Source organism: Pavona decussata, unplaced genomic scaffold (genome assembly GCF_977016875.1).
Source record: "Pavona decussata unplaced genomic scaffold, jaPavDecu1.1 SCAFFOLD_202, whole genome shotgun sequence".
In the NCBI taxonomy this organism is placed as follows: domain Eukaryota; kingdom Metazoa; phylum Cnidaria; class Anthozoa; order Scleractinia; family Agariciidae; genus Pavona; species Pavona decussata.
In genome coordinates, this window is record NW_028145610.1 from 162,291 (window position 1) to 186,798 (window position 24,508).

General features: G+C 37.7%; 1 protein-coding gene across 2 annotated transcripts in view; it reads left to right on the plus strand.

The window, feature by feature from the left end:
- The first annotated feature begins 5,591 nt into the window (after positions 1-5,591).
- LOC146460966 (coiled-coil domain-containing protein 154-like) overlaps positions 5,592-24,508 on the plus strand; it is a 28,928-nt gene continuing 10,011 nt past the window's right edge. For both annotated transcript variants that reach the window (XM_085087444.1, XM_085087445.1), the window contains exons 1-15: positions 5,592-5,821; positions 11,285-11,912; positions 12,843-12,925; positions 14,272-14,367; positions 15,503-15,728; positions 16,083-16,211; positions 16,844-16,968; positions 17,377-17,503; positions 18,139-18,276; positions 18,908-18,934; positions 19,319-19,345; positions 21,007-21,126; positions 22,147-22,229; positions 23,514-23,646; positions 24,169-24,255. In XM_085087444.1, the coding sequence (XP_084943570.1) occupies positions 5,751-5,821; positions 11,285-11,912; positions 12,843-12,925; positions 14,272-14,367; positions 15,503-15,728; positions 16,083-16,211; positions 16,844-16,968; positions 17,377-17,503; positions 18,139-18,276; positions 18,908-18,934; positions 19,319-19,345; positions 21,007-21,126; positions 22,147-22,229; positions 23,514-23,646; positions 24,169-24,255 (2,100 nt within the window). In that variant the 5' untranslated portion in view covers positions 5,592-5,750. The remainder of the gene's footprint in view (positions 5,822-11,284; positions 11,913-12,842; positions 12,926-14,271; positions 14,368-15,502; positions 15,729-16,082; positions 16,212-16,843; positions 16,969-17,376; positions 17,504-18,138; positions 18,277-18,907; positions 18,935-19,318; positions 19,346-21,006; positions 21,127-22,146; positions 22,230-23,513; positions 23,647-24,168; positions 24,256-24,508) is intronic.

A 24,508-nucleotide genomic window follows, 5' to 3' on the forward strand; every position in this document is an offset into this window, starting at 1 on the left:
ACTGAGAAGGACTGGGTATAGTTTCGGTCTGTCATGTCGCTTTATTGCTTATTGCGCTGGTATATCACTCCAATCTCAATCCCCCAGAGCCGGCTGACGCAAAAGCCCGTACCCGATGTTCGTCAACTCGACTAGGAAGCTTTCGTTCTCGTCTTGCCCTCGCTTGGCAAGGAAACGACTGCTACACACAAGAAGTCAAACAATTGACGTTGGGGAGCTGGGGACATCTTTTGAGCGGCTTTATTGCCTCCCTGCCCTCCCCCCAGGAACGAGGTGGGCGTTTACAGGGATTTGAACAAACCAAGGAACAAACGAATCTTCAAAAGTTGAAATTTCCGTACTAAAGGGGGTGGTGAGAATGCTTGGTGAAAAAATTGCTTGAACTTTATTTTTTACTAAACAAGGCTGGAATGTTGAGGTAAAGGCAATTTTAAATCATTTTCAATGCCCACTAAAAGATGCCAGAACCGATTTCGTGCCAGAAAAAAAGAAAGAGTTGTTTCAAACCAAGTATTCATTCATTGACGTTTTTTCCAGTTTCTCGTAAGGGGGTGTTTACATGATACCGGCGCGACTTTCATTCCGGTACGAGTTCACTCCGGTTCCCTCTTGTGGCTCTGTATTCGTTTACATGATACCAGCCCAAAATCTTGTACCGAAGCGAGTCATACCGGTGCGAGTTCACCCCGGTAACTGTACCGGGGCGAGATTTTCATTCCGGTACGAAAACTCGTTCCGCTGCCATGTAAACGCGGTACGGCCGTTCGCTCCAGCATGAAAATCACTCTCCCGGGAGTCTAGAACGGATAGCGCATGAGCAGTCTTCAATATTCAATTCAATATGGCGCCAAAATCACGTCGGTCGACAAAAAGTATCCCTTCATGTAAACACGGTATGAAATCACAATGTCATACCGGTATCAAACTCGCACCGGTGCGAGTTTTCACTTGTAAACACCCCCTAAGTTATCAATTATTCAAGTGACGTCAGAATGTCAAAGAATGCCCTGATATCGACACGTAAATCGAACTAAAGCTACTTTCTCATCCCGAGTCATCCAGACTCAGCAAATCGTTCGGATCCCTATCCCGAGAAATTACTCCATAAAGGAAAACAACGAGCATCACTTTTGTTAAAAATGGTGAAATAAGACCTTCATTACAAAATAATTCTAGAACAACGCCGAAGAAACAAATCAACTCAGTTCTTGAAAGGAACAACTTGTGATCTGTTCTGGCGCATTTTGGAACCAAAAGGCGAGAACTTGAAAACGGTAGACTCGGCTAAATTTTTCTCAAGTTTCAATCCATTCCGATCTACCCTGTCTCTGGCCAGAGGCACTAATTGACAATTTTATTGCATTGGGGTGATGATTGTTTCTGTCGACAGACAAACATTGTTAGGTCTTGAAATGACATCAAATTGCGTGATACTTTTCCCATTAACCTGCATAAAACACCTGTGAATAAATAACGTGGGAGGTCGGTAGGAACAGTGTAGGCACCCAATGGCCGCCATTTCGATGGATATCTGCTCGTACGGCCTTAATTACTTTAGAAATTCGGATTTAGTTTTAAAGAAAATCCATGGTTTTCATCGGCAAAATTTCGTAGCACAGGAAAACTGATTCCTTTTGTTATATCTCGTTGAAAATGCGACGTAAGGCCAGTCATCATTTTGGTAAAGCCAACCGACAGCTCATAAATATAGGAAAATAATAGATTCGTTTCCTAAAACCTTTTCGGCCTGCGACCAAAATTTTCAGCTGAAGCATCCGAACAGAGCAGAGCAGAACAGGCCACCAAACGATCTGGGAACATCGAACAAAGGAGACACAACTTTTTCAATATTATAATGTTGTAGTTGGGCGCTAGCTTCTGTAAGAATATCAAATTCTTCTACTCCATTTAGATGTCCGTTCCCAGTTTAGATTTTTTATCAGAAAGAAGAAAATATGTCAATGTGATAATTTAATTGTAAAACTGATCGCATTCAAGTTTTTAGGTACATTGTTCATCAAGTGTACATGTATTTCTAAAATTCCCACTAGCGAACTACTACCATCTTATAATTGAACCTGCTATTGTTTCCAATGAGTTAGATAAGACTATCGAAATAGTCCCCAAATACAAATTTCAAGACAAATTTGAACTGAATATGTAATGAATGGATTATTGTAAATGTTCTTTGTATTTTTCAATATTCCTAGCCTGCGAATGCAATCGGGGCCGTGAGTGATAAGAGGCGGCTATATTCTACATTGTTCTAACTACAATATTCCAGAATAAGGCCAATCGCACGCACCATTGAAACATCTGCTGAAAATTAATTAAATGCACGCAAATAAAATGCTATTTTAGTGATATTTTTTGGCCCATGTCCCATGTACAACGCACATGAGTGATGCAGGGATGATTATGAAGGACCTCGAATAAAATGTTTAGCCTGTTATGCGTCAGGGATTTTGAGGGGGTGTGACACCGAAAATATAACTGACTCATATCATTTCCTTGCACTCATCAGATGTGATAGCACGATTTAATAAGGTATACTCTTCGGCAATAATCTTTGTTTAAACCAAATCTTTTGCTTTCAACGCCGATCGTTAATAAAACACAAAATCGATACCGCTCTTTGGAGGAAAGTAAACAATTAGTCACCCTAAACACTCATCTATACCCGCCCGCGGGAAACTTGGACACGATGTTTTTTTTTTTTTTTTTTACTTTTTTTTTTAATTTCTTCACCGATCCAGGGCTCGGTGAATTTGATCAACTGTAAGTTTAAAGTTTAAGAATGAAATATTTCTGGGTGGGGGCCGTTCAAATCGCAGCTATCAGTGGAAGATTTCTTCTTTGTGGTTCTCTTTGTGAAGTCCTGTGGTTTGCAATTGACCTTTCAAATGAAAGCTAGAGAGCATTGAGTTCTGGGCAAGGTGTTTCATGAAAAACATCCCCGAAGTAAAATAAACTGAACTGAAGTCTCACTCGTTTCTTTCCTCACCTGTAGCGTTGTTCATTCTGGCTGTACAGGACAGGTGATTCTAACTTTTGTTTCCATGAAGAAACTCCCCTGTTGAAGTGATCATAGGTTTATAAATGGAGGGCATCAGGATCGGAAAGCCGGAAATAAAAGAGATTGACGGCGTGTGTGCGCCATGCGCACACCTTGCATATGACGCAGTAGTAACTGAATTCGTTTGTTAATATCAGTTTAGAAACCAATTGTTAAAATTATGATAGTTCCCCTAATTTCGAGCTTGGATTAGCATGGCAGTGCAAGGCACTGCCTGGAAACTGAGTTAAACTTGCAAAAAACGTTAAATGTAATTGTTAAAGTAAACTCAACTGAGTTCCCTCATTGTTGGCGAGAGCGGCACCCAGAGGCTTTCCGGCTTAACAAACTGATACTCACTAGTCAGCACAATCGAACAACGACACGTCTTTATAACTGCATTTCACCGTTGCGTTGAATATGTACAATTCCGAAAGCTCAACAAAATAACAAGCAAAAGTTAATAACCGACTCAAACGCTACACAAGCCGGCAACAAGTCGTACACTTTAACTAGAGAGGTGAATGGTCTTGAAAAATCATGGAACATATATATGCAGAGAAAATGGTGACCGATTTGTCCTCGAATTGACACAAGTAAACGGAACTATACTTATCACTACACTGTGGAGAACGATCGTTTCGGCGGCTGTGGGTTACATAAATTATATCATCTCTCCGAAGACGACAGGCCAATAATTAGCGCATTAAATAATAATGAGTTCTTCGGTCGAGCTCAAAGAAGCAAAAATAGCCATTGAAAGAGACAAAGAGTTATACTTTGAAAGCAAGACAAAACAAGAACAAATGGTGAATTATTAAACACTGCGTGCGATGGCCGAAACCAAGAGAAAGCTTAAGAAAGGACAAGGCGGGAAACAACCTTCATCCTCATCAATAAAAAGGTTAGGTCTGCATGGTGAAAATATTTATTAAATGTGTAACCTCTATTACTATACACGGCGCACGCGAATGGGATAAACGGTCTAGAATCGTACTGCAGACGCGTCCGTATTATAGAGGATTATAGAAAAATATTTATGAATTCTAGTAGAGTATCTCTGAAGTGAAACCAATGAAATGTCCGTAACGAGAAGGCAGCCGTAACGGTATGGAAATGCGCGTTTATATGCAGATGACGATCACTGGCATACTTGCGCCTCTGTCGCGCGCAGAGCCTCGTGTCCCTCTGGATACTGTTTACAGCAATTTACTTTCTGGCTGTCTCGAGCTGCAGCTTCTCAAAAGAGGTTTCGTTTCCACTGGGCGCTCGCGATCTCGCAGAGCTCCTCTGTGAATTCAGCAGTTTCACTTCATGCGGGATGCACTTTACAAACCCGGTTTGTTTTGAGACATAGCAAGTCTAATTGTCATCGCTCAAAACATTGCCATAAACGTTTTACAAATTTTGAGAAGTCGAGGAAGAATGACTTCCGCAATTAAAAGATCTAAAATTTTTATATTAGCGCAGACGGCCTTCACAGTCACAAATATCGATCGTTTTTTATTCCTACATTGCAAAAAAGTTGAACACATTTTTCTCGCTTAGTCAAAAGGCAAAAAAAACATACCAAAGCAAAGAATCCGTGCGCTTCGCGCCTTGCATTGCTATGCGTGAAAGTTCTAACTTTAAAATAATTAAGTTCATAATAGAGGACGATTAAAGAAACGAAGACAGCAAAAAATATCCTCATAGTATCATTCAGGAGCCGGCGAAATCCCCATTTTAACTGATAATATTATTAACGCGAATTTGGGACAGATATCGCTTCCTTAAAAGATACAAGAATGAAAATGAAGCAATGAATTAGCTTCGAACGGCTAGTTAACATCACAATAGAGGCAATTAGATGATAAAAAGATACTTCCTGGTTCGTGTTAGATTAAAAACAGAATAATAAATTTCACGTCATCTTCATCTTAACGGTTTTAGCTTGCCAGCATATTGTTTATTCGCTGTTCTTATATTTACCTTCCCCTCCATACGGTTTTAGCTTTCATTTCCCCCCGCAATTCTAGTATTTTCGTTTACATTGACAAAGATCTGATTAATTTACTTCAAACAAGGGGATTGTCCAACGCTTCGATCGGTACAGTGGCGAATGGCAAAAAGTCATTCATGTGAAGGTTATGTTTTGGGTCTGTTTTTACATATTTAGTTAGCTTTAATTTACGGACCCTAACTAACACATCTGCCAAAATTTATTAAACACTGCCAAAGAGCACCTCTCCTCCAGTTACGTAAAACTGAAAATAGGAAACAATTTTCCAATCAAACCTTGACACTTGCAGATTGAACTAATTCTATATAAAAAACGGTTTGAATTTCCAACGATTTTAAATTAACCTTGTGCGATATCTAAAATGCAAATGATTGCCTTTATATTGCAAGCTAAATATCAATACCTCAATGTCTCTTAGTTAATTCAAATTTGCTCTAGTTTACTTATCGATCAAACAGGCGTGTGTTGTTGCCATGGCAATGCCAAGGCAAGTATTTTGTGGACGGCACCTGTACATTTACATAGGCAAAACAGGCGACGTGTAATTTACTGATGTCATTTGCTAGTCTTTGTGAAAAGGCTTATAGTTTCGACAATATGCAATTCATTTGTGTTTCTTCTCATCGAAAAGTGCGAATTCTTTAAGGGTTTTAGCTTCTTAGGAGAGTCAAGGCCGTATGAAGCTGTTACAATATGGCAAATCCTCCATGGAATAAGGGACCGATACAGTCTACAGCAAATTCAATATCGTATGCGCGCAAAAGGTATTTGTTTATATGTTTCTTTTTGTATTGGTTCTAATTCGCTTTATGCGAACACTTTTTCCCTTAAAAATATCTTTGTTTATCGCGAAGGAAGATGGCTGCAAGGTTAAAGAAACAATACGAAGATTTCGATTCAGCTTGCTATTGCTCTAACAACATACGTCGCGCAATGATCTCGACTTAAACGATATCATTCAATTTAGCGGAGAAGAGGTTTAGCTGAACAATGCCAATCATTTGAATTTTACCGAATGAAAGCCTTAAAATTAAATTGAGAAATGTTGACTTACTTTTAATGAAAGACTATCCTTCTTGGCAAAACGAATAGATGAGAAAATATTGTGAGTTTAATTTTCAAGCAAAATTATGCTTCTTAATCTTGATAGTGTAAATGTTTATGGTAAGGATTGCTTGGAAATTTTAAGTCGTATCTGATTACTTATTTCTTGTTGTGCGATGGCAAAATTCATTTCCGGTCTTAGATATAGTCCGTTTCTTTTATTACAAGTACAATTTTATTGTTGATCTCTCAAGTTTGTCGAATAGAGTAAAATGGAAACTTAACAAGACTGAAGAATATATTGTCACACTATTTCGGAAATGAATCTTGTTTATCTTCTGTGATTCTACGCACCGTGGGCGACAAAAACGAAAGGATTCCTGTCTGAAAATCACAAAGATGTATCTGTACTTTGTAGTGTTAGCTCGCTCATAGGATCAATCGGGCTATAGCTAACTGCACGTGAAAAATACTGTCATGTATTTTTTATTAATTTTAATGCCAACATTTCTAGTATGTTAGGAAGGTGGTCGTATTAAAGCCTGGCAAAGGGTGGTCGAAGGCATATAAGGCAAGATTTTCACTCATAAAAAATAAGACATGTTGAACTAAGCAGACGTGTTGATATCCCAAAATGGCAAATCGTAGGCATGGTAACACAGACAAGAGAAGTAACGAGATTCCTAGGTCATGATCACGGAAACACTTCTGCAAATTTTAAGAGCTGCAAACGAGGAATTGTCGGTAAAATTAACTCACGTAAATTTAGAGCAGTTTCAACGCCTCTTAATTGAAATTTGCCGAATGATTTTTGAAGGGAAATAAATTAGTTCGAGCTTTCGCAGCATGAAATCTGAATTGCCTTTTATAAAGCTTGTTTGCTTCTGTAGAAAGGGAAGTAATGTCGGTTTCAGTGCTCTCACTAATCAGAGAAGATTTGAAGAGGATTTGGTTTTTCGTTTTACAAAACCCCGGTCACCGTAAGAATGTCTGGAAAGCAGCATTCAAATTACTGATATTCGAGGAACGTAACGCTTATTTTTCCGCGAATTTAATTCTCGGCCGGTTTTGCCTCCGTTACCTACTCAAGTAACTTAAACTTTGGAGACCTGAAGGACGACCTGAAGACCGGGAGACCCTTCGAATAAAAAATTAATATCGAGCGAATAATCAGCAGCCCTGGTCTTACATACTCTTGAATGAAAATGCATACATGTGGACGAAAAATTTGTGAAAAGCGTCTATAAAACTCTCCGTTTTCGTTTAACGGATACGTTTGGACGACTGGGGTGCTAGCCTGGAAGGGAAGAATCATAGTTATCCAACCGTGCATGCCGTGCCTTCCTGCTTCTAGCAGTGCTTTCTATTTTTCGTTTGGTTTTCGTTCTTATATTTAATTTTTATCCAGAAGTCGCTTCTGTTTCCTTTCATTCCACGAAAGGAACTAGAAACGACAGGAATATATACAAGAAGAACATAAACGACAGAGGAAGCTGGTAATAGAAGACAGGGGCACAACGAGAACGTTTAAGCCAAATAAATTTGTGCCATTCAGAGGGAATATTTGTTTAGGTTAATACAGATATCCGTTCCTATGCTTTAGTTGAAAATTTAAGTTGCACAAAGTTTTTGGGAATGGAATCTTATTTCTCGAATGGAGGAACCTGTTGCCGTGGCTGAATGCTAGATGACATTTTTCGCAATTTTAACGACATATTTACCCTTTCGAAAACGAAAGAAATAAACTTTCCAGTTTTAAAAACTTTTGAGCTGACATTTTGCCGAAGAAAACTTTAGATTTTCTTTCCGACTTAATCCGAATTTCTGAGATGATTAAAGCCTTTCGAACAGATATCTTCCGATATGAACCGTTGGTTACCGCCGACTGGTGTAGCGTAGGCAGGCAGGCCTTCTATACTTAGAAGACTCAATAATTATACATGTATAAACCGGGTTATCACGGGGTTAAGACGGTGGAATCGCCTGTTGACAATGGTTGATCATTATGTGGTGACCCTATTACGTAAACGTCTGGTCGAAGGGTAATTCGCAGGTTAATTTCATGAAGGTGTACTTGTTTAATTGTCATTAATCGTCGGTAAACAATTCGTGGAGGAAACGGCAAAATTAGCGAAACCATGATACGCCTCAAACAGATGATTCTGTGAAAAATTCTCTTGACCACTGAACCAATTTTAGAGACCTACAAACGTAAAACAAGAGAGTTCATCCTCCTCTCTCTAGACCTGAGTTTGAAGCTGAGTACCGAGGAGACTCTTGTAGGCTCGATTTCCGCCGCCCACTCGGGCCCGGGCTTTCCTCTCCGGGAGAGACCCGGACCCGAGTGAGCGGCAGAAATCGAGCCTAAGACTCTTGGAACCGAGGAACATGCAGTACAGTTTCTGATTAAACGGTAACCGCATCAGGGGTCCATGCTTCCTGGTAACATCAAGTCCACGACGGCAGTCGGAGATTATTTTTTTTTTTTTCAATTTTTTTTTTGTTTCGAACTATTAAACGGGCGTTCCATTACAAAATTTCTTATGCTCTTTGTCACTGTCCACTCTTACTCTCTCCGGCTCGTCATCTGCGATGCGTTCCGTGCTCGTTCTCGCCATCCCGCTTTTTGGCATGAAGCGAGGAGACTGGGTTTACATTCATGATTATGTTTCCATTTGTTTGCGCCCGTACCCACCCTGCAGGGGGAGAAGACGGTCGGGCAATAACAAGTAGCAACAACAACAACAACAACAACAACAACAACAACAACAACAACAACAATAACAGCAGAAAATTTATTTAAGCAAGGTAAAATTATCAGTTCAAATAATATATATTAGGTAAACGGTTAAAAATGCCGGAATGTGTTTTCCTTTTTCGTGTGGCTTTAAGCCTTTCTCCGGCTTATCTGAATTTGGTTTTCGCTTTGCTTAGCTTCTTTCCTCCCCCTTCCCTCTTTCTCTCTCGTTCAAAATTATGTAATGTTCCGTCCCTTAATTATAACAGTAGATGCGATCATTGAAAGGGCACTCAGTTATATATTTGAACAAGTACTTTATATTTTATACACCGGATGAACTGTTAAAGATTTTGGAATATTTTTTAACAATATTATTGCAAGTGATAGTTTTTGGGAGTTGTTTTAAAAGTTTTTCATTAACATAGTTTTGTTATTTTAGAACGTAAATTAACACAACACTATTAAAAGAAAGAAAGAAATGAAAAGAATACAAAGTGAACGAGGTGAAGGCCCTAAATAAATCATGAATAATATGAATCGACTTTTCTAGCAGCTGCGCGTTTTTTTGTTGCAGGGAAACCGTAAGAAAAAGAAAGTTTTACATGTAAATTCAGTTATAAATCTGCGCAGACAGGACACAGCAACGCTTGCTCTGAAAATGTAAATAAATTCGATCCATAAATCAGCTTTATATAAAGGTATAAATTGCTCCGGCAAGTATAAAATTGAACTGCAGCTTCGATTTTAGCGCCAAACAAATCTTCGTATCGAGGGCAACCGAAGGGAGGACCCAATCACAAAACGTCTTCATTACAACAAACATGGCGGCGGATTAGCTTTCGATGCCTTATTGCATCGTATAAAATACTCAAGTTATGCCTTAAACAGAGACACAGAAAGCCAGTTAAATTCAATTTTAAGATGGATTTTAGGTACGTTACATTTGGTAGAGGTTAATTTGTACGTCAAGCCCATCTTTTCATTTTCTCAACTTCCGAACTTAAATCGATTCAAGTCACTTGTTGTACATGTTAGTTGTTTGAGTTCACAGCGGCCGTTCTTTGTCAAAAATAAGCTGGGAAGGAAGCAAAATTCAAATTAATAGTATGGGGGTTTAAAACCTTCTCTCGAAATTTAGCAAAATTAGGTTAAACTAACCATCGGAGATCTCTGTTCGCAGAATTTGTATGCCTTTGGTTGCAATATTTTTAATTTGAATTGTGTTTAACTAAGAGTTTTGGTTGTTTTAATCTATAAACGCCTTCTAAGTTTAATACCAGACAGACGATAGATTTAGCATGGTCAGTGTTGAGCTTTTCATTCTTGCAAACAGGATTTTCTTAAGCGTAATTTTCTTAAATTTAAGGTGTAAAAGCTTAAATTTGTTTAATTTATTGTTACTAACATTTGTAAATGAGTTTTGAGTATACTTAAGTTACATGTAAATCTTATTGTTCTCGGGCATTGTTGACTCGATTGTGTTTATACATGTAATCATGCTGCTCTTCATGCAAGGACAAGTTTAGGGATTTTTGGTACGCACTCTCCAGTGTTAACATACAACATTTCCTTGATTACATGTATGTCTCAACATAGGGAATCGTACAATTTGTAAATGCAATGCAGTGCAGGATTAAAGGAATATTTCCAGACCCCTAAGGTTTTGTTTCTTGTCTCCTGAAACAAAATTAACCTGTGAAACAACAGCAATGACCCTTGGAGCAGTGAGAAAAGAAAATCTACGTACACTGGCCCATTGCTCCAAGTCTAACTTTCATGCAGATGGCAGGGTCAAGATCTGAACCTTGGCCTCTGATTGGAGGTCTGGATATTTTAATGACCATGCAAATTAATTTAATTGGGTCTTATTATTGCACCTACCAGGATGATGGTGTAAATGGTAATTATTATTTTGTTACTACTCAATGAGCAGTAAGCCTTACCGGCTGTAATTGTCTCTCACCAGAGAGAAGAATTTTAGTCACTAAATTTTGGTTGTTGAAGTACAATGACTGTATATATCATTTGTGACTGAGAATAACTATAGAAAAAAAAGAGGCTCTGGGACTAGGGTAGTAATTGATTTATGCAGGCAAAAGAAAAAAAATTCAAAAACATATTACAGACAGGTTCTTTTTGTAAGTTACTTAAATGTATAACTTAACAATGCATTAGGAAAAAAACACGGGTTGAGGATTTGTGAGCTCACAAATTATTTGTGCCATGCATATGTACTGCAGTTTACTGTAGGCTGGGTTAAAAAAAACCTTAAATACACTCATATTTTGCCAGGTGTTATTATAAATTATGAAGTTAATCTGATCACTTAGAGTGTGACTGATTTTATACTTTTTTTAATCTGTGCCCACTGATTCTGCTGCCCAAAAAGCATCCAGAAAGAATGAATCATCAAGCATTTTAATTTCAAGCTTTGTTTTAACAGGCCAACTGGAGGACAACAAGGGTATTCATTACCAGCAATAACAGATTCCTCAGAAAAGTCAATACGTCGAAACAGCCCAGCCCCTGAAGGAGGGCGTATCCGACATCTCGAAGGGCGAGTGAACTTGGGTGAACAGTCAAACAAAGCGCTTTTAGAGGAACTTGTCCGTCTACAGGGAGAACTCAAGGGTAGCATACGGCGTAACGAGGACACTTTGAGGGAGGAGAGAGAAGAAAGACTTATACTGTCAGAAAAGATTCAAGCAGGGAATAATTTATACACACAAATGATGATGCGAATGGCACGTGCTGAAGAAAAAATTGAATCGGACCACAACACCGTCGGATCGCTTGTTAACCACACAAAACAAGTAGAACAGGCCCTTGTGGGAAATCAGCAACAGTTGCTGAGTCGACGAGAACAGATCACTGTTCATATTGAACGTATGAGAGATGACATGGAGGACATGAGGGAAAGTTATGAGCAACTGCAGAAAAACATGAGAGCTCTGACTGATGATGTAAGAACTATGAAGAGTAAACATGAGGTACAGACAGTTCAGTTTGGAACAGTGGTGCAAGAAATAAGACAGAGAATTAAAAAGATTGAGGGTGATACAAGCTCTGCGGTAAGTATAATATAGTCGACAGAGAGGTTTGTCAGGTCAGTACAGTCAACTCTCGCCTTGCGGACACCTTGCTATTACGGACACCCCGATAATACGGACAGCAGCTAAATCCCTGGCAAAAATAAATTACAGACGTTTGATTGAAATAAATTCCCACTATTACGGACTCTCGCTATTAAGGACACCAAGTCGTGGTCCCGAGGGTGTCCACAATAAAGAGAGTTGACTGACTATTGGGGTACACATCCAAAATTTTTTTTTGGTTGAAACTTTTCCAAACCAGTTTTAATTTCTATTTTCTTTTGTACTGTACTCATTACCATAATCTGAGACAAAGGGAAATAAAAAAATATTTAATTGGTTTAAAAAAATTTAAACTAAAACAAAAATTGAACCACGACATACACATAGATTTACTATCGTTTTGACATTTAATGTTCTAAATTAATTATTATTTTCACTGAAAAGGCCCCTTTTCAGGGAGACTGTCATTAAAGCTTGTGTTCTTTAGAGACCCAACACAGCTCTTGTAAGTCTCTGATTAGTAGCAAGTGTCACAAGTGATTTGACACTAAAAATGATTGGGGATTTTCAGCTACTTGTATCAAACAGGACAAAGGCTGCAGTTTCTACTTTCTTGCTTTCAATACACAGACTAATGTAAACTTTCTACCATTCATTGATAATATTTATGATTGAATCCATCAATTTTTTCAATCAAATAAAACAATAATTATCTTGGATGCATGTTGCTTTCTTTCTAAATCTTCAATTCCACTCTTTACTGTATTCTTTTAAGATTCCCCAGTTGTCAAGTGGTCCCAGCTCTTTTCTTAGAACGGCACTATGCATGTTTGTGTCTTTAGTTAACGTTAATTATTTGCACAGTCATGTAAAATTTTGTAATTAAATCTTAAATAAACTTTTCAGTTGTCTTCATTAAGTAAACATCGTGATGATCAAGACACAAAAGAAGCAAATACTCTTCAGTTCAAGAATGTCATTGATGCCAGGTACTTTATATGACTGTGTTCTGCATTTAGTTAAATATAAAATGGAGAATCCTCAATTTTAGATTTTATTTTAGACACTGTAGATGTTTCTTGGAAGGTGACCTCAGTCTACAGGCAGAACAAAATAATGAAGGGGTGCCTGGAAAAAAGCCCCAAGTGACTTCTGATAAATTGCTAGATTCTTCTTCCAATTGCCTTGTATTCACTTGTGAACCAAACCGAGAGTTTATTCTTACATCAAAAGTCACCTAGGGCCTTATTCCACACACCCCTTCAATTATTTTAGTTACTTAAGCACTGTTATTCCTCCGTTTTGCAGTGTGCAACTACAATGACCACTGTGCAAAATTTAGTAAAATCAAAATTTTTATATAATAATTATGTTCATGCAGTTCTAGCTAACTGCTAGATATTACTCATTATATATTGATTAAAGAAAACCTTACTTGGATCTAACAAGAAAATTATTAATTTGCATTTTGCACAGAAATTTGCAGACTGCTTTATAAAACATGTATATATGTAAAACCAGTAATTAAAAGTGACCCCATTTTTTCGTTTTACATTTTTAATACCACAATAACATTTGCCAACTATGTCAGGGTGCGACAAACACTGTGTCCGCTTGGCCCAGACAAGTTATTTTGCCTTGTGGACAAGTGTGTAATAAATCTTACTTGTCCCTTGGACACGTCAGTGTGCAGGATGTAATAATTACTTCCTGCACTTTTGTTAATTATTATTAAGAAAAAAGGGATTTAATGTATTTCATCTCACCTGTAGCTGTGGAACACGGGTCGATGAAAATGAGTTGCCTGTGAACACAATTTTTTCGGCCATTTTGATTTGGGTGCATATTGAAGGGGGGCTTGGACTCAATTGTGGTTGTCAATTCAAGTATTTATTTTTGGTTCCTCTGGGAGTTACTGCCTTATGACCAAAATGGCAGATCAGAGAAACATAACGAATCATTTTGACACCCCCAATTTCAACGCAGGTGAAGAGAAAAGCAGAACACACCATATTAATTTGAGTTTGGACAAGTAAAACCAGAATGGCTGCACTTGTCCAATGGAAGTGAAGTCAATTTAAGTTTTTCCTTACCCCATTTGTGTACCATGAAAATTTGTACTGGAAGATATATCCTATTGTCAGAAATACCAAATTTTTGCACCTAATTAAAGCTATAGTCAATGGACATACTTTGCCATTTGGCACACCTACAGAGGGAAGAAATTAGATGATTTTGTTTGATTTTTCATTAAATGCTGAAGAGGAATAGTTTTGAAACAAATAATTTGTTTTAATTATTACTTTAATTATTAAAATAATTTATGACCATGCAGGTTAGCTGACATGAAAGAGATAACCATAGAACTTAGAAGACGAATTGAAGCAGAGGAGAACGAGAGAAGGATTGCTAACCAACAGAACCAGCTCAAGTAAGCAAACAACAAATATATATTCATAAGAAACCTAAAAGAAAGGTCTGACCTGAAATCGTACCATCAAGGGACTTCAGTAGTGCAGTAATTTCTAGACTGGTAGTCATTTATTATAAAAGGTGTGCAATTAGGGCTGCTTAATTTATCTAAAAAGACTCCTGTCTTGTGGATCCCTGTCTCTTATAAACCCCTTTCAGACTAATATTACGGAAAGAAAAAGGTGTATATGGGAAACCTTTCTAATAGTCCCCTGGCCTCAGTTTCTAAAAAGCCCCCTCAATCTCAGTAATGCAATCTTATTTCAGTCATGAACATAAAGCACCCCTTTGTCCAATAAGCCCCACCTCTCTAATCAGCCTCTCCTCCCAAGTCAGGTCCCTCTAAAAGTTGTAAGCCCCCTCTTAGTCCTTCTCTCTTTATAAGCCTTACAATTCAAGTCACCCTTGTTCAATGTTAATTAAATTTGTAATAAAGATATTCTTCAGATGGCATGAATCTCTGCTTGAAACACAAATCATATAAAATAACGCAACTTTGTTAAGTGGCGTAAAACTATACTGCTCTCGTCATGCAGTATACTACAACTGCCATTGTTCAACATTTCCTAGTACATAGATCGTACATAACTTGTTGTTGGGTTTAAAAACACATAATTTCAACATCCTTTAACGTGTTGCATGTCTTGCTCAACAACCATACCATACACTGTAAGTGACTTCTGAGAAACAAAAGGAGAATTTCAACCTTAAATCAAAAGTCACTTAGGGCCTCATTCCGCACCCCTTCGATTGTATCATTTAGGTTCGTTGTCAACACTTGTCACCTTCAACAATGGTGTATTGTCTGAATAGGCCTTTCAACATTTCCCCCTGACTAACAGACTGACTACTACTTTGTGTAAAGTAGTATATGATGGAGGAGAGAAGACCTGTACATTTAGTTTCATGTAACCGGCCCCCATGGTCAGGTCGTTTAAACTGAGACAAGATCTTGCCGGTTATTTTGCGACCCTTATGGTTTGTGTTCTGACTCTGGACAAGTTTTGAGCTGGGACTCTCTGCTCTGTTTTTTGGTGCAATTTAACCAACTGTCTTGCGAGTAAATGATGCCTTTTTTTTTTGCTTCGTTTTAGTCTTGAGCAGTTAAGAGCAGTTGTACAGGAAAGCAATCACAAGAGAGAAGAAGAAATATATGCAAATGCCATGAATTCCAAGGAAAAGGAAAACCTTCTTGAGACTGAACGAACTTTGATTGCCAGTAAACTGGCAGAACTTTCTGAAGAGCAAAGCAAAAAGATGCTACAGAAAGAGATCCGACTCAGAGAGGATGCTCAAACAAAGTTTGTAACGTTAGAAAAGGTGTGTCTAAGAATTTTAAGATTATGCTTGAAAATTTCATTAACTATAAAAACTGACTTAAAAGGTAGGACCAACTTGTATGTAAGAAACATTAACTGCTCAATTGTTGCTTCAATTTATAGTTTTGAATAGTCACACCTTATGATTTCAGGCAGACTGAAAAGTTATTGAGATCCAACATGTACCTTTTACAGCACAAGATACAGTTGTTGTATCATGGCAATTAAAATTTGTATGAATAAAAAAGTTTGAATTAAAACAGTGTTTTAAATGCATAATTTGTACTTTTCCATGTTATAAAGTATCACAATTAGTTCTTATAGTAATTAATTTTGTTAATGGTAAAAATTGCAGAAATTGCGTGAGGAACAAGCTGCAAGATTGGTATTTGAGAGGTCACTTAGAGAGGAAATGGAAAGACGTTGGCAGTCACTCAAATCTTACATTGATGAAGAAGGACTGTCTGTCAGACAGTCTGAGAAGGTAGTTGTTTTTAGCATGGATTGATTGCGATGTTTCTAATAATAATTTTACACTATCACTTCTGGTGATATCGTAATGTGCGGTTCCAGAAAAAATCAAAAGCCACCCCATGGAAGGTTATCGGAAAATTCCTAGGAGGAGGGGGGTCTTAGAAGCCAAAATTTTAGAAGCAAAGTAAGAAGCTAAATTGTAATTTTCCTGGGGGAGGGGGGGGGGGTAGTGCAAAACAAAAGGAAAATAAAAACCTTCCATGGGGGGAATTTGGATATTTCTGGAACTGTACAATGTATCATTTGCAATGCATTTAAGTCATGATCATGCATCAATAATATATAGAATACAGTCAACTCCCGATAATTCGAACCTTCAAGGGAAATTGAAAAAGGTTCGAGTTATCGGGAGTTCGAGTTATCGAGGGTAAAGTTATATAGAAAATGACCTGAAGGGAAAGGAAAATTGGTTCGAGTTAGCGTAAGGTTCGAGTTAGCGAGGGTTCGAGTTATCGAGAGTCAACTGTATTAGATTACGTTTTCTATTTTTTTGTCAAGTTTGTGTAAAGTACGTCTAGATACATCTAAGTTACAAGCTATGGATTGAAGCACTTTATTATATCAAACTCTCTTTTAATACAGGTGTCACAGGCCAGGGTTGATCAGAGTCTTGTGCGCCTAAATGAGTCCATATCATTACTGGAAAGACAGATGGAGGAAGGCAGGAAAGCAATAGAACAGGTGCTGCATGCTGAGATTACATCAAGGTATGTTAATATTCACTGCCACCCCCCCCCCCCCCCCTCTCCCCCTGCATTATAGTAATAGGGAGCTTAAGCACAGACATTTGTGAGCCACAGATGGCAACCAAAGTCGCATGTTTTCCTTTCTGGAACGTTTTGATGCCATCGCGTTTGTAATGTCAAGCCACAGATGTCCAACAAGAGCTTTTCCCGTCCATTGTGAGGGGCAAAAACATGCCAAGAAATAAAGAAACATTTGACTTCCCGTTGTCATCTGTGGCTCATGAACGTCTGTGTTTAAGCTTCCTAATTTTGAACTAAACACCCAGGGCACTTATGTTAGGATTCGTGATTTATGCCTCATGGTGCAGGTTTTATCAAAGCTTAATGTCTGAGCCTGAATGACTGTTTGTCTTTTGTTCTCATTTACAGACAGTCACAAAGTGAGAAATTATCCAACAGATGTAACCAGCTCCAAGAAAAATTAAACATGGCAATCAGCACATTACAACAAGCCTTGGGAGGTGTCAACTCACAAGTGTCAGTTAGTGTAGAGAAGGTACAGTGTAAATCCTATAAAAATTAATAATTAAGATGCTGACTCAGTGAAGGGGATGTTCACAGCCAACATGCCTGCCTGCTGGAATTGTGGCAGCATGGCAACCAGGACTGGGAGTGTTGGAAAAAAATAGCAATCATTTTGAGTTGGCTCGAAGCAGAAACAGCAGGAAAATACTGCATCAATACTCCCTCCTTCCTCTATCTCTGGGCCCACTAGTTTCTGAAGTTTAGTAGCTATTGTAATAAAGATGAATTCTTTATAGAGTTAGTTTTCTTTTGTTCTATTTTGTAAGATAATAAAAAAAAACTATAGGTTCTACTCAACAACAATTTAGCAGTTTTGCTGCTTAAACATTTTTGCTGACAGCATGTTCCTTGGAAGTCTAAAGTAGATAACTTTTTCTTGCTTATAAATGAAAAGTTTTTGCATTTTTTTAATGTTTTTTTTTTTTTTTTGCATTAAATCTTAGCTTGGACTTAAAATTACGTTTACGTTTAAAATTATCTGACTAAAACTTACGTTGTTTTACAAACATCTTCTACACTATGCTTCTCAGTTCCAGGTTATGTCTTGTAATATCTGTATTGCAGAGATTTTTTGTATGTGTATCCTATGATATGTTCATCTGACAGGCAAAGGAGGAACTGAAGTCATTAATGGACCAGAACAACAACTCTGGAGTTAAAGGACTGGCTGATGTGGACACAAGGCTGAACAGGCTAAATAAGAGAGTAGCTGAAATGGAAGAAGCTATCAGCAGACTTGAAAAAGTAAGTGTAAAATATAACAAAAACAACAAAACTTTATTTTATCACAGGAAAGTAAATGAACACAAAAATTCTTCCACCCACACGTAGCTGAGTAATCGAGGTGGAGGAAGAAGAGAAAAGAAAGAAAAGAAATAAAAAATATGATACTAAAAAAAATTGTAACTAAATTAGAACAAGTGCTAGCTGTGATATCTAATTCTTTTAAACGTTTTGAGATTATGTGATCTTTACTCTTGCCTTAAATGTGGTTCAAGATATCCTTTGAGCCTTTTTGGCTTAGAAGTAATGTAACATTGTCACTAAAATTAATTAAACTAGATATCGTGCTGCCTTTGCTAAATATTTAATAACACAATACAATAGCTTTATTGACACTCGCCTGGTGGGGCTTTTCAGTAACAATACAAAATACTAAATTTAAAATGTTAAGCCTTAAGAAATAAAAATAAATAACTCAAATGCCCCAGTGCAGTCATGTAGTGACAATAATAGTTAATTTTAATCTTTTAAATAGTTTCGTAAGAAATTGTAAACTTAAAACAAACTCTAGTAAGCTATAAATTTTATAAACTTCAATTATATAAACAACATGATTAACCATGAACCTGTTTGTCTTAAATGTTATGATTAGATCGTGAATGCAGGACCTAAACAGGAGGTAAAATATCTTCTTAAAACTTTACTTAACACCAGTGCACCATAGATTTAGGACAACATAATTATTTGAAGATACGCTGTAGTCACAGAGCAGAGAATTTTTGTTTTCAATTGATAATGCTTCAATCCAATACAATGTAATGCAATATGTTGTATTTAAGCATGGTAAATTTTGACTTAAAGCTTGAAGGCCATTGTCCTCCATAATTTAAATGCCCCAGTGCAGTCATGTAGTGACAATAATAGTTAATTTTAATCTTTTTAATAGTTTCGTAAGAAATTGTAAACTTAAAACAAACTCTAGTAAGCTATAAATTTTATAAACTTTAACTATATAAACAACATGACTAACCATGAACCTGTTTGTCTCAAATGTTATGATTAGATCGTGAATGCAGGACCTAAACAGGAGGTAAAATATCTTCTTAAAACGTTACTTAACACCAGTGCACCATAGATTTAGGACAACATAATTATTTGAAGATACGCTGTAGTCACAGAGCATTATTAATCATAAAAAAAATGTAACTGCAACACCAAATAAACTCATAATTAAATAAAGGTTTTAAAGTTTGAGCACGAACTGTGAACACTTATCCGCCAAACCACAGTTTTACCCAAGACTTAAATTATTCCAAATGGGAATGCGGATTAAGTACACCTGTAGTCTTAACGTTTTCACGCATCCAAGGAGCACTTGTGTGTTTTTGTTTTGGTTCAGTTGTCTTTCTTTCAATCTGTTTTCTGGTAAGTAACTTAGCTTTGGGAGATTGTGAACCAAACAACTGTTATTTGTTGCTTCATTGAAAAAAATTTCCAAAAGTGTAAAAAACTCTAGGAAACAAATCCCATCAGACAGAAAACGTTGCTGGAACTGGTTTGAATAGAGCACTATGTGGCACGCTGTATCTCTTCGCGTCAGTTGTCCTTTTCTTCAAGCTTATACTGTCCATAATCTCCTGAAGGTCTAGTTGTTCAAAGCCCGATTAAGCTAATCCAGGGTTAACGTGAATTTTGATTAAATTTAATTATTAATCAATAAACATTTTTCCGAAAGATTGTTGCTCTTCAGTTCTTACTTAGACTTTTCTTTACCTTTAGCTCAAAGTCAGCTTTTAAAAACATTTTTAACGAGCGAGATACAAACTTCGGTTAACTTTAAATCGGGGGTTAGCGTCAATCGGCTTTCGAACAATCAGGCCCAGCTGGAGCATTAGTATGCATAAAGAGCTCCCCAAGCTTTTAGTTCAATAAGCAAGCCCTTTCTTTATTTCGTCCCCTTTGTTCAGGCGATGTCCCAGACTGGAAAATTTCCTTTCCATAGTCCGATAAAGTCTGAAAAGTTTCCCCAAACAAATTACACGACCACAGCTACGTTTCAACTCAGAAAGTGATCTCTGTTTTATTGGGCTTACCCAGCCAGTGCATCGCCATTTCAAAATAATCAAGTGCGCGCTTGTAAGAGCGGAACCAATCAAAGTAGACTTTGTTTACGCGCGCTTCGCAAGGCATAAAAATTGTCAAGTTCTCGAAGTTTTCAATAAAAGACATAAAAAATAAAGCGTACATGTCACAACACTCTTTTTTATTAATTGTGATTTAGACTAATTGGACTTCTTTGTTTTAGAATTCGTTAATTTTTCTGTATGTTTTACATTGGCTGTAACGCAGCAACCTCTGCCCATAAAATAAGCAGAAATAGAAAGTTGTTTCAGAGCTGAAATGTCCGTCAGACTTCCTTAATTTTATGTTGTGACCTGGTTTGACGGATGATCAATGCGATTAGATGAGAGTTCATGTACAGCGAATTCACAAATATAGAATCAACCTTTTTCATGTCCCAGCTTTCGCTGAGAACACTGTAAAAGACAATTGTCCTTAAAATTGAGTTTAACATTGATCTTGGATAATATCCCATGCTGTGTAAACGTGCAATAAACAGCGTGAACTTTTGAGTACCCTTAATCACTGACTCTCGGTGTCTGTTGTGTGTTATTTATACAGCATATTCCCAGTAGTGTAGTTGTTCGGTGTACACAGTGATTGCCAATTCCTTGCTGCATTTCTTTACAGCTTGGAAAATCTGAGAAGGATGAGAGAAACAGAAGCTTAGGACAGGTTGACAGCTGGCGTCATGATGCTGACCAGCAGTTTAGAGATCTTCAGAACAAGCTCAGACCACTGCCGGATGAGGTACGAGTTTCACTTTAATGTTCATTAATAGATTAAGAGAACACCGCGTTTATATACCCAACTAACTTAAGCAGGTGCGACCAGAAAGCCTGAAAAAATTCAGGCTTGAACTGGTTTCGAACCCATGATCTCTGCGATGCCGGTGCAGTGCTCCACCAACTGAGCTAACAAGCCAACTGGGAGCTGGCCATATTGTGAGTTCGTAATGTACCCGTGGAGGATGAATAAATCAATATGAATATATAAAATATATATTTGAACTGCGGGTGACAGATGAAAGATCCTCGCAGTTATCTACGCAACTTAAGCAGCTGCGAAAAGAAAGCCTTAAAAATATTCAGGCTTAAACGGGATTCGAACCCTTGACCTCTGCGATGCCGGTGCGGTGCTTTACCAACTGAGCTATCACGTCATCTGGGTCTGGGAACGGATGGAAGTGAACCAACTGTTATTTAGTTCAATTGGGAATAAATGGAGAAATAAATGAGAGACCATTGCAGATATCTGTTATGCACTCATGTTTAAAAGAAAATGAGAATGTCCAGCTCCCAGTTGGCTTGATAGGTCCGTTGGTAGAGCACTGCATCTGTATTGCAGACGACATGGCGTTGAATACTGTCCAGGGCTGATTTTTTTTTTTTAATTTTTAGGGCTTTCCTTTCCCAACTGCTTCAGCTGTCTACATAACTACGATGGTCGCTGACATTTACTGCTTCTTTTAAACTTCTTAAATCAGTTATTGCAATATATTTTTTTAAAATTTCCTTGTTCAGTATTAGTTGCACAGTGTGACGGCGTTCACGTCCAGAATAAAAAAAATGGAACTCACAGTTATGCGTCGTTTTCTTGCAGTGGACGTCAACTAAATGTACTGATTTTTTTTTAAGCTATACAGAGCCATTGTTTAGTTCATTAAATCTTTTGTTTCCTGACGTTCTTGTTGCCACACCGTTGTTTTCGTAAGGTTTCCTAATGCCATAAACAATTGAAGTTTTGTTGAATTGTTTACTTTTGCCATAGATAAGTGAACTTCAACGCCAGCTGGCATCATTGAAGAGTGACATTGAAGCTAAGGAGGAAGCGGAGAGGAGAAAACAAGCAGAGTTAGATATCAACCTGTGATGATATATTTAATAATGCAAAATTTAAGAAAAAGATGATCCCGGAAACGGGAAGAACAGACGTCCGGGGTTTCTTTTCTAGAAATTGTCTGGTGAAAACTCATTGGACTCCTCTCAGGTTCTAAGAGGGCTCTTTTTTTACAGAACAGGGCCCACGACATTAGAACTTTAAAACTAGTGGAGGGAGAGTAACATTTTGAAGCACTGAACTGGTGATAAGTTCTTCCAATGGCCTATTAATTTTGAAGCGGAAATTCCTGTTTTTGGTTTTCAATAATTCTTAGTGTGCTGTTTGTCAAAACTCTTTGCAATAGAAGCATCGGTTTCCTCAGTGAAAATGTTATGAATATATGGCGGCGTACACGGAACGTGTGGCAAGCCCAAACAACGCGTCCGTGCAGAAACGTTTCAGCTCTTTCACTTTTTAAAGGGGAAGTATCAAGGGGAATTTGACCTTTTATCGTTAAAATGGTGCGACAACACCTTCACTTAGTTACAAAATAATTCTAGAACATCAAGAAAAAGAAATCAACTGAATTCTTGAAAGGAACAACTCATGACCTGCTCTAGTGCATTTTGGGAACTTAAAAACAGTTAGCCTAACTTTTTTCAAGTTGCAGTCCATTCTAACCCAGTCCATCTGTGGCCAGAGACACTTATCGATAGTCTTAGTACACTGGGGTGATAATTTAAAACAAATTCGCGCAACACTTTTAGGTTTCTGTTGATAACAAAACAAAAATAATAAAAATAAAACGTTGTTATAACACCAAATTCCCGTGATACTTCTCCTTTAAGTTGTGTTGGTTGAGCTGAGAGTATGTACATGTAACTAACATTTTAGAAGGGAAGGGAAACACATCCAAAAAGTCATAGTTCGTTCTGGTTTTACTTCTGAATGGTCGAGAAACTAGCGCGAGTTTTGCTAACCTATCACGTAGCGTAGTAAAGCAAAACAAAGGAAAACGCGTATTCAATCCTCCGTGCGGAAAAAAATGGGTGCTGTTCATTTTATCACAATATCTTGCGAACTTAACACAGCCAATAGGCACGTAGAAATCCATACTTTTCGCGAACTACCTCGCCGTACTTATTACTAACAACATTGTGTATGCTAGGTTTGAAGTTTTTAGAACTTTCTTTTTTGGGCGTTTTTATGTGCGTTTTTACGGTTTCGTACGCTAAGAAATATGGGTTAATGTACCATTCGACATCTTTTTTAGTGACAGTATATTTTAAGCTTACAGTGAATTGTTTTGTGTGTAGACGGCAGCCCACTCCGCCAGTCAAGGAACCTGAACCTGAACCCGAACCCGAACCTGAGCCCGCTGAACCTGAACAGGAAGATGCAGAAGAACTGCGGAACAAAGTCAACAAACTGGAGGAGGAAGTACAGCATGTAAGGCGTCACAAAGATTCTCCATCGGCATATAGAGAGGGACAGTCTGATAGTTCGTATTATTTTAACCCCTTTACTTCCTGCATGACATACTGAGAATGTCACGTGTCTCATTCTTCATGTGCTTATATGACATACTGAGCACGTCAAGATTTCGAAAACCAAAGTCAAAACCCTCGTACACCAGATCCAAAACCCTTTGGTCTATGTGGACCTTCGATACATAAAGAACTGAATTTTATAATTTTATAATTTCAGCGAGTATCAAATCACAAAATTCAATGTACCCACATGCTTATTGAAGAAACGATTTTTTATGTTGTTTTAGAAATTGTATACTTTTAATGGGTATAGTGGTATACTTTTTAAACTGCTATTGCATTATTTCCATTCGACTGGGGGCATACCTTGAAAAGAAAGAGAAGAGCCTTGGCAGAGGGGGGCGCAAAAGTGTTGGCAGTATAGGGGTTAATCTGCAACTGCGATTTTATCTTACGGTGCCTTTTTTAAATTTGTTTTCAGACCTCTTCTCAAGTGGCGAAGCTAGAAAACACAGTGGAGACGCTGCGAACAGTATTAACGCAAAAAATACAATCAGAGGCACAGACGGTGAGTGTTTGTGTGCTATTGAATAAAGAAAGGGTTTTATTTACAGGTATTAACACACAGTACAGGTTAATTAGGGGTGTTATTGTCATTATAAATAGAAATACTTGCGTTTGAGAGTAGAACTACAGGGAACCCATGTATATTATTTGAACTGTGGGAGAAAGATTAAATAGGAGAAAAACCCTCGAAGTTATTTACAAAACTTAAGCAGTTGCGAAAAAGAAAGCCTGAAAAAAATTCGGGCTCGTGCTCT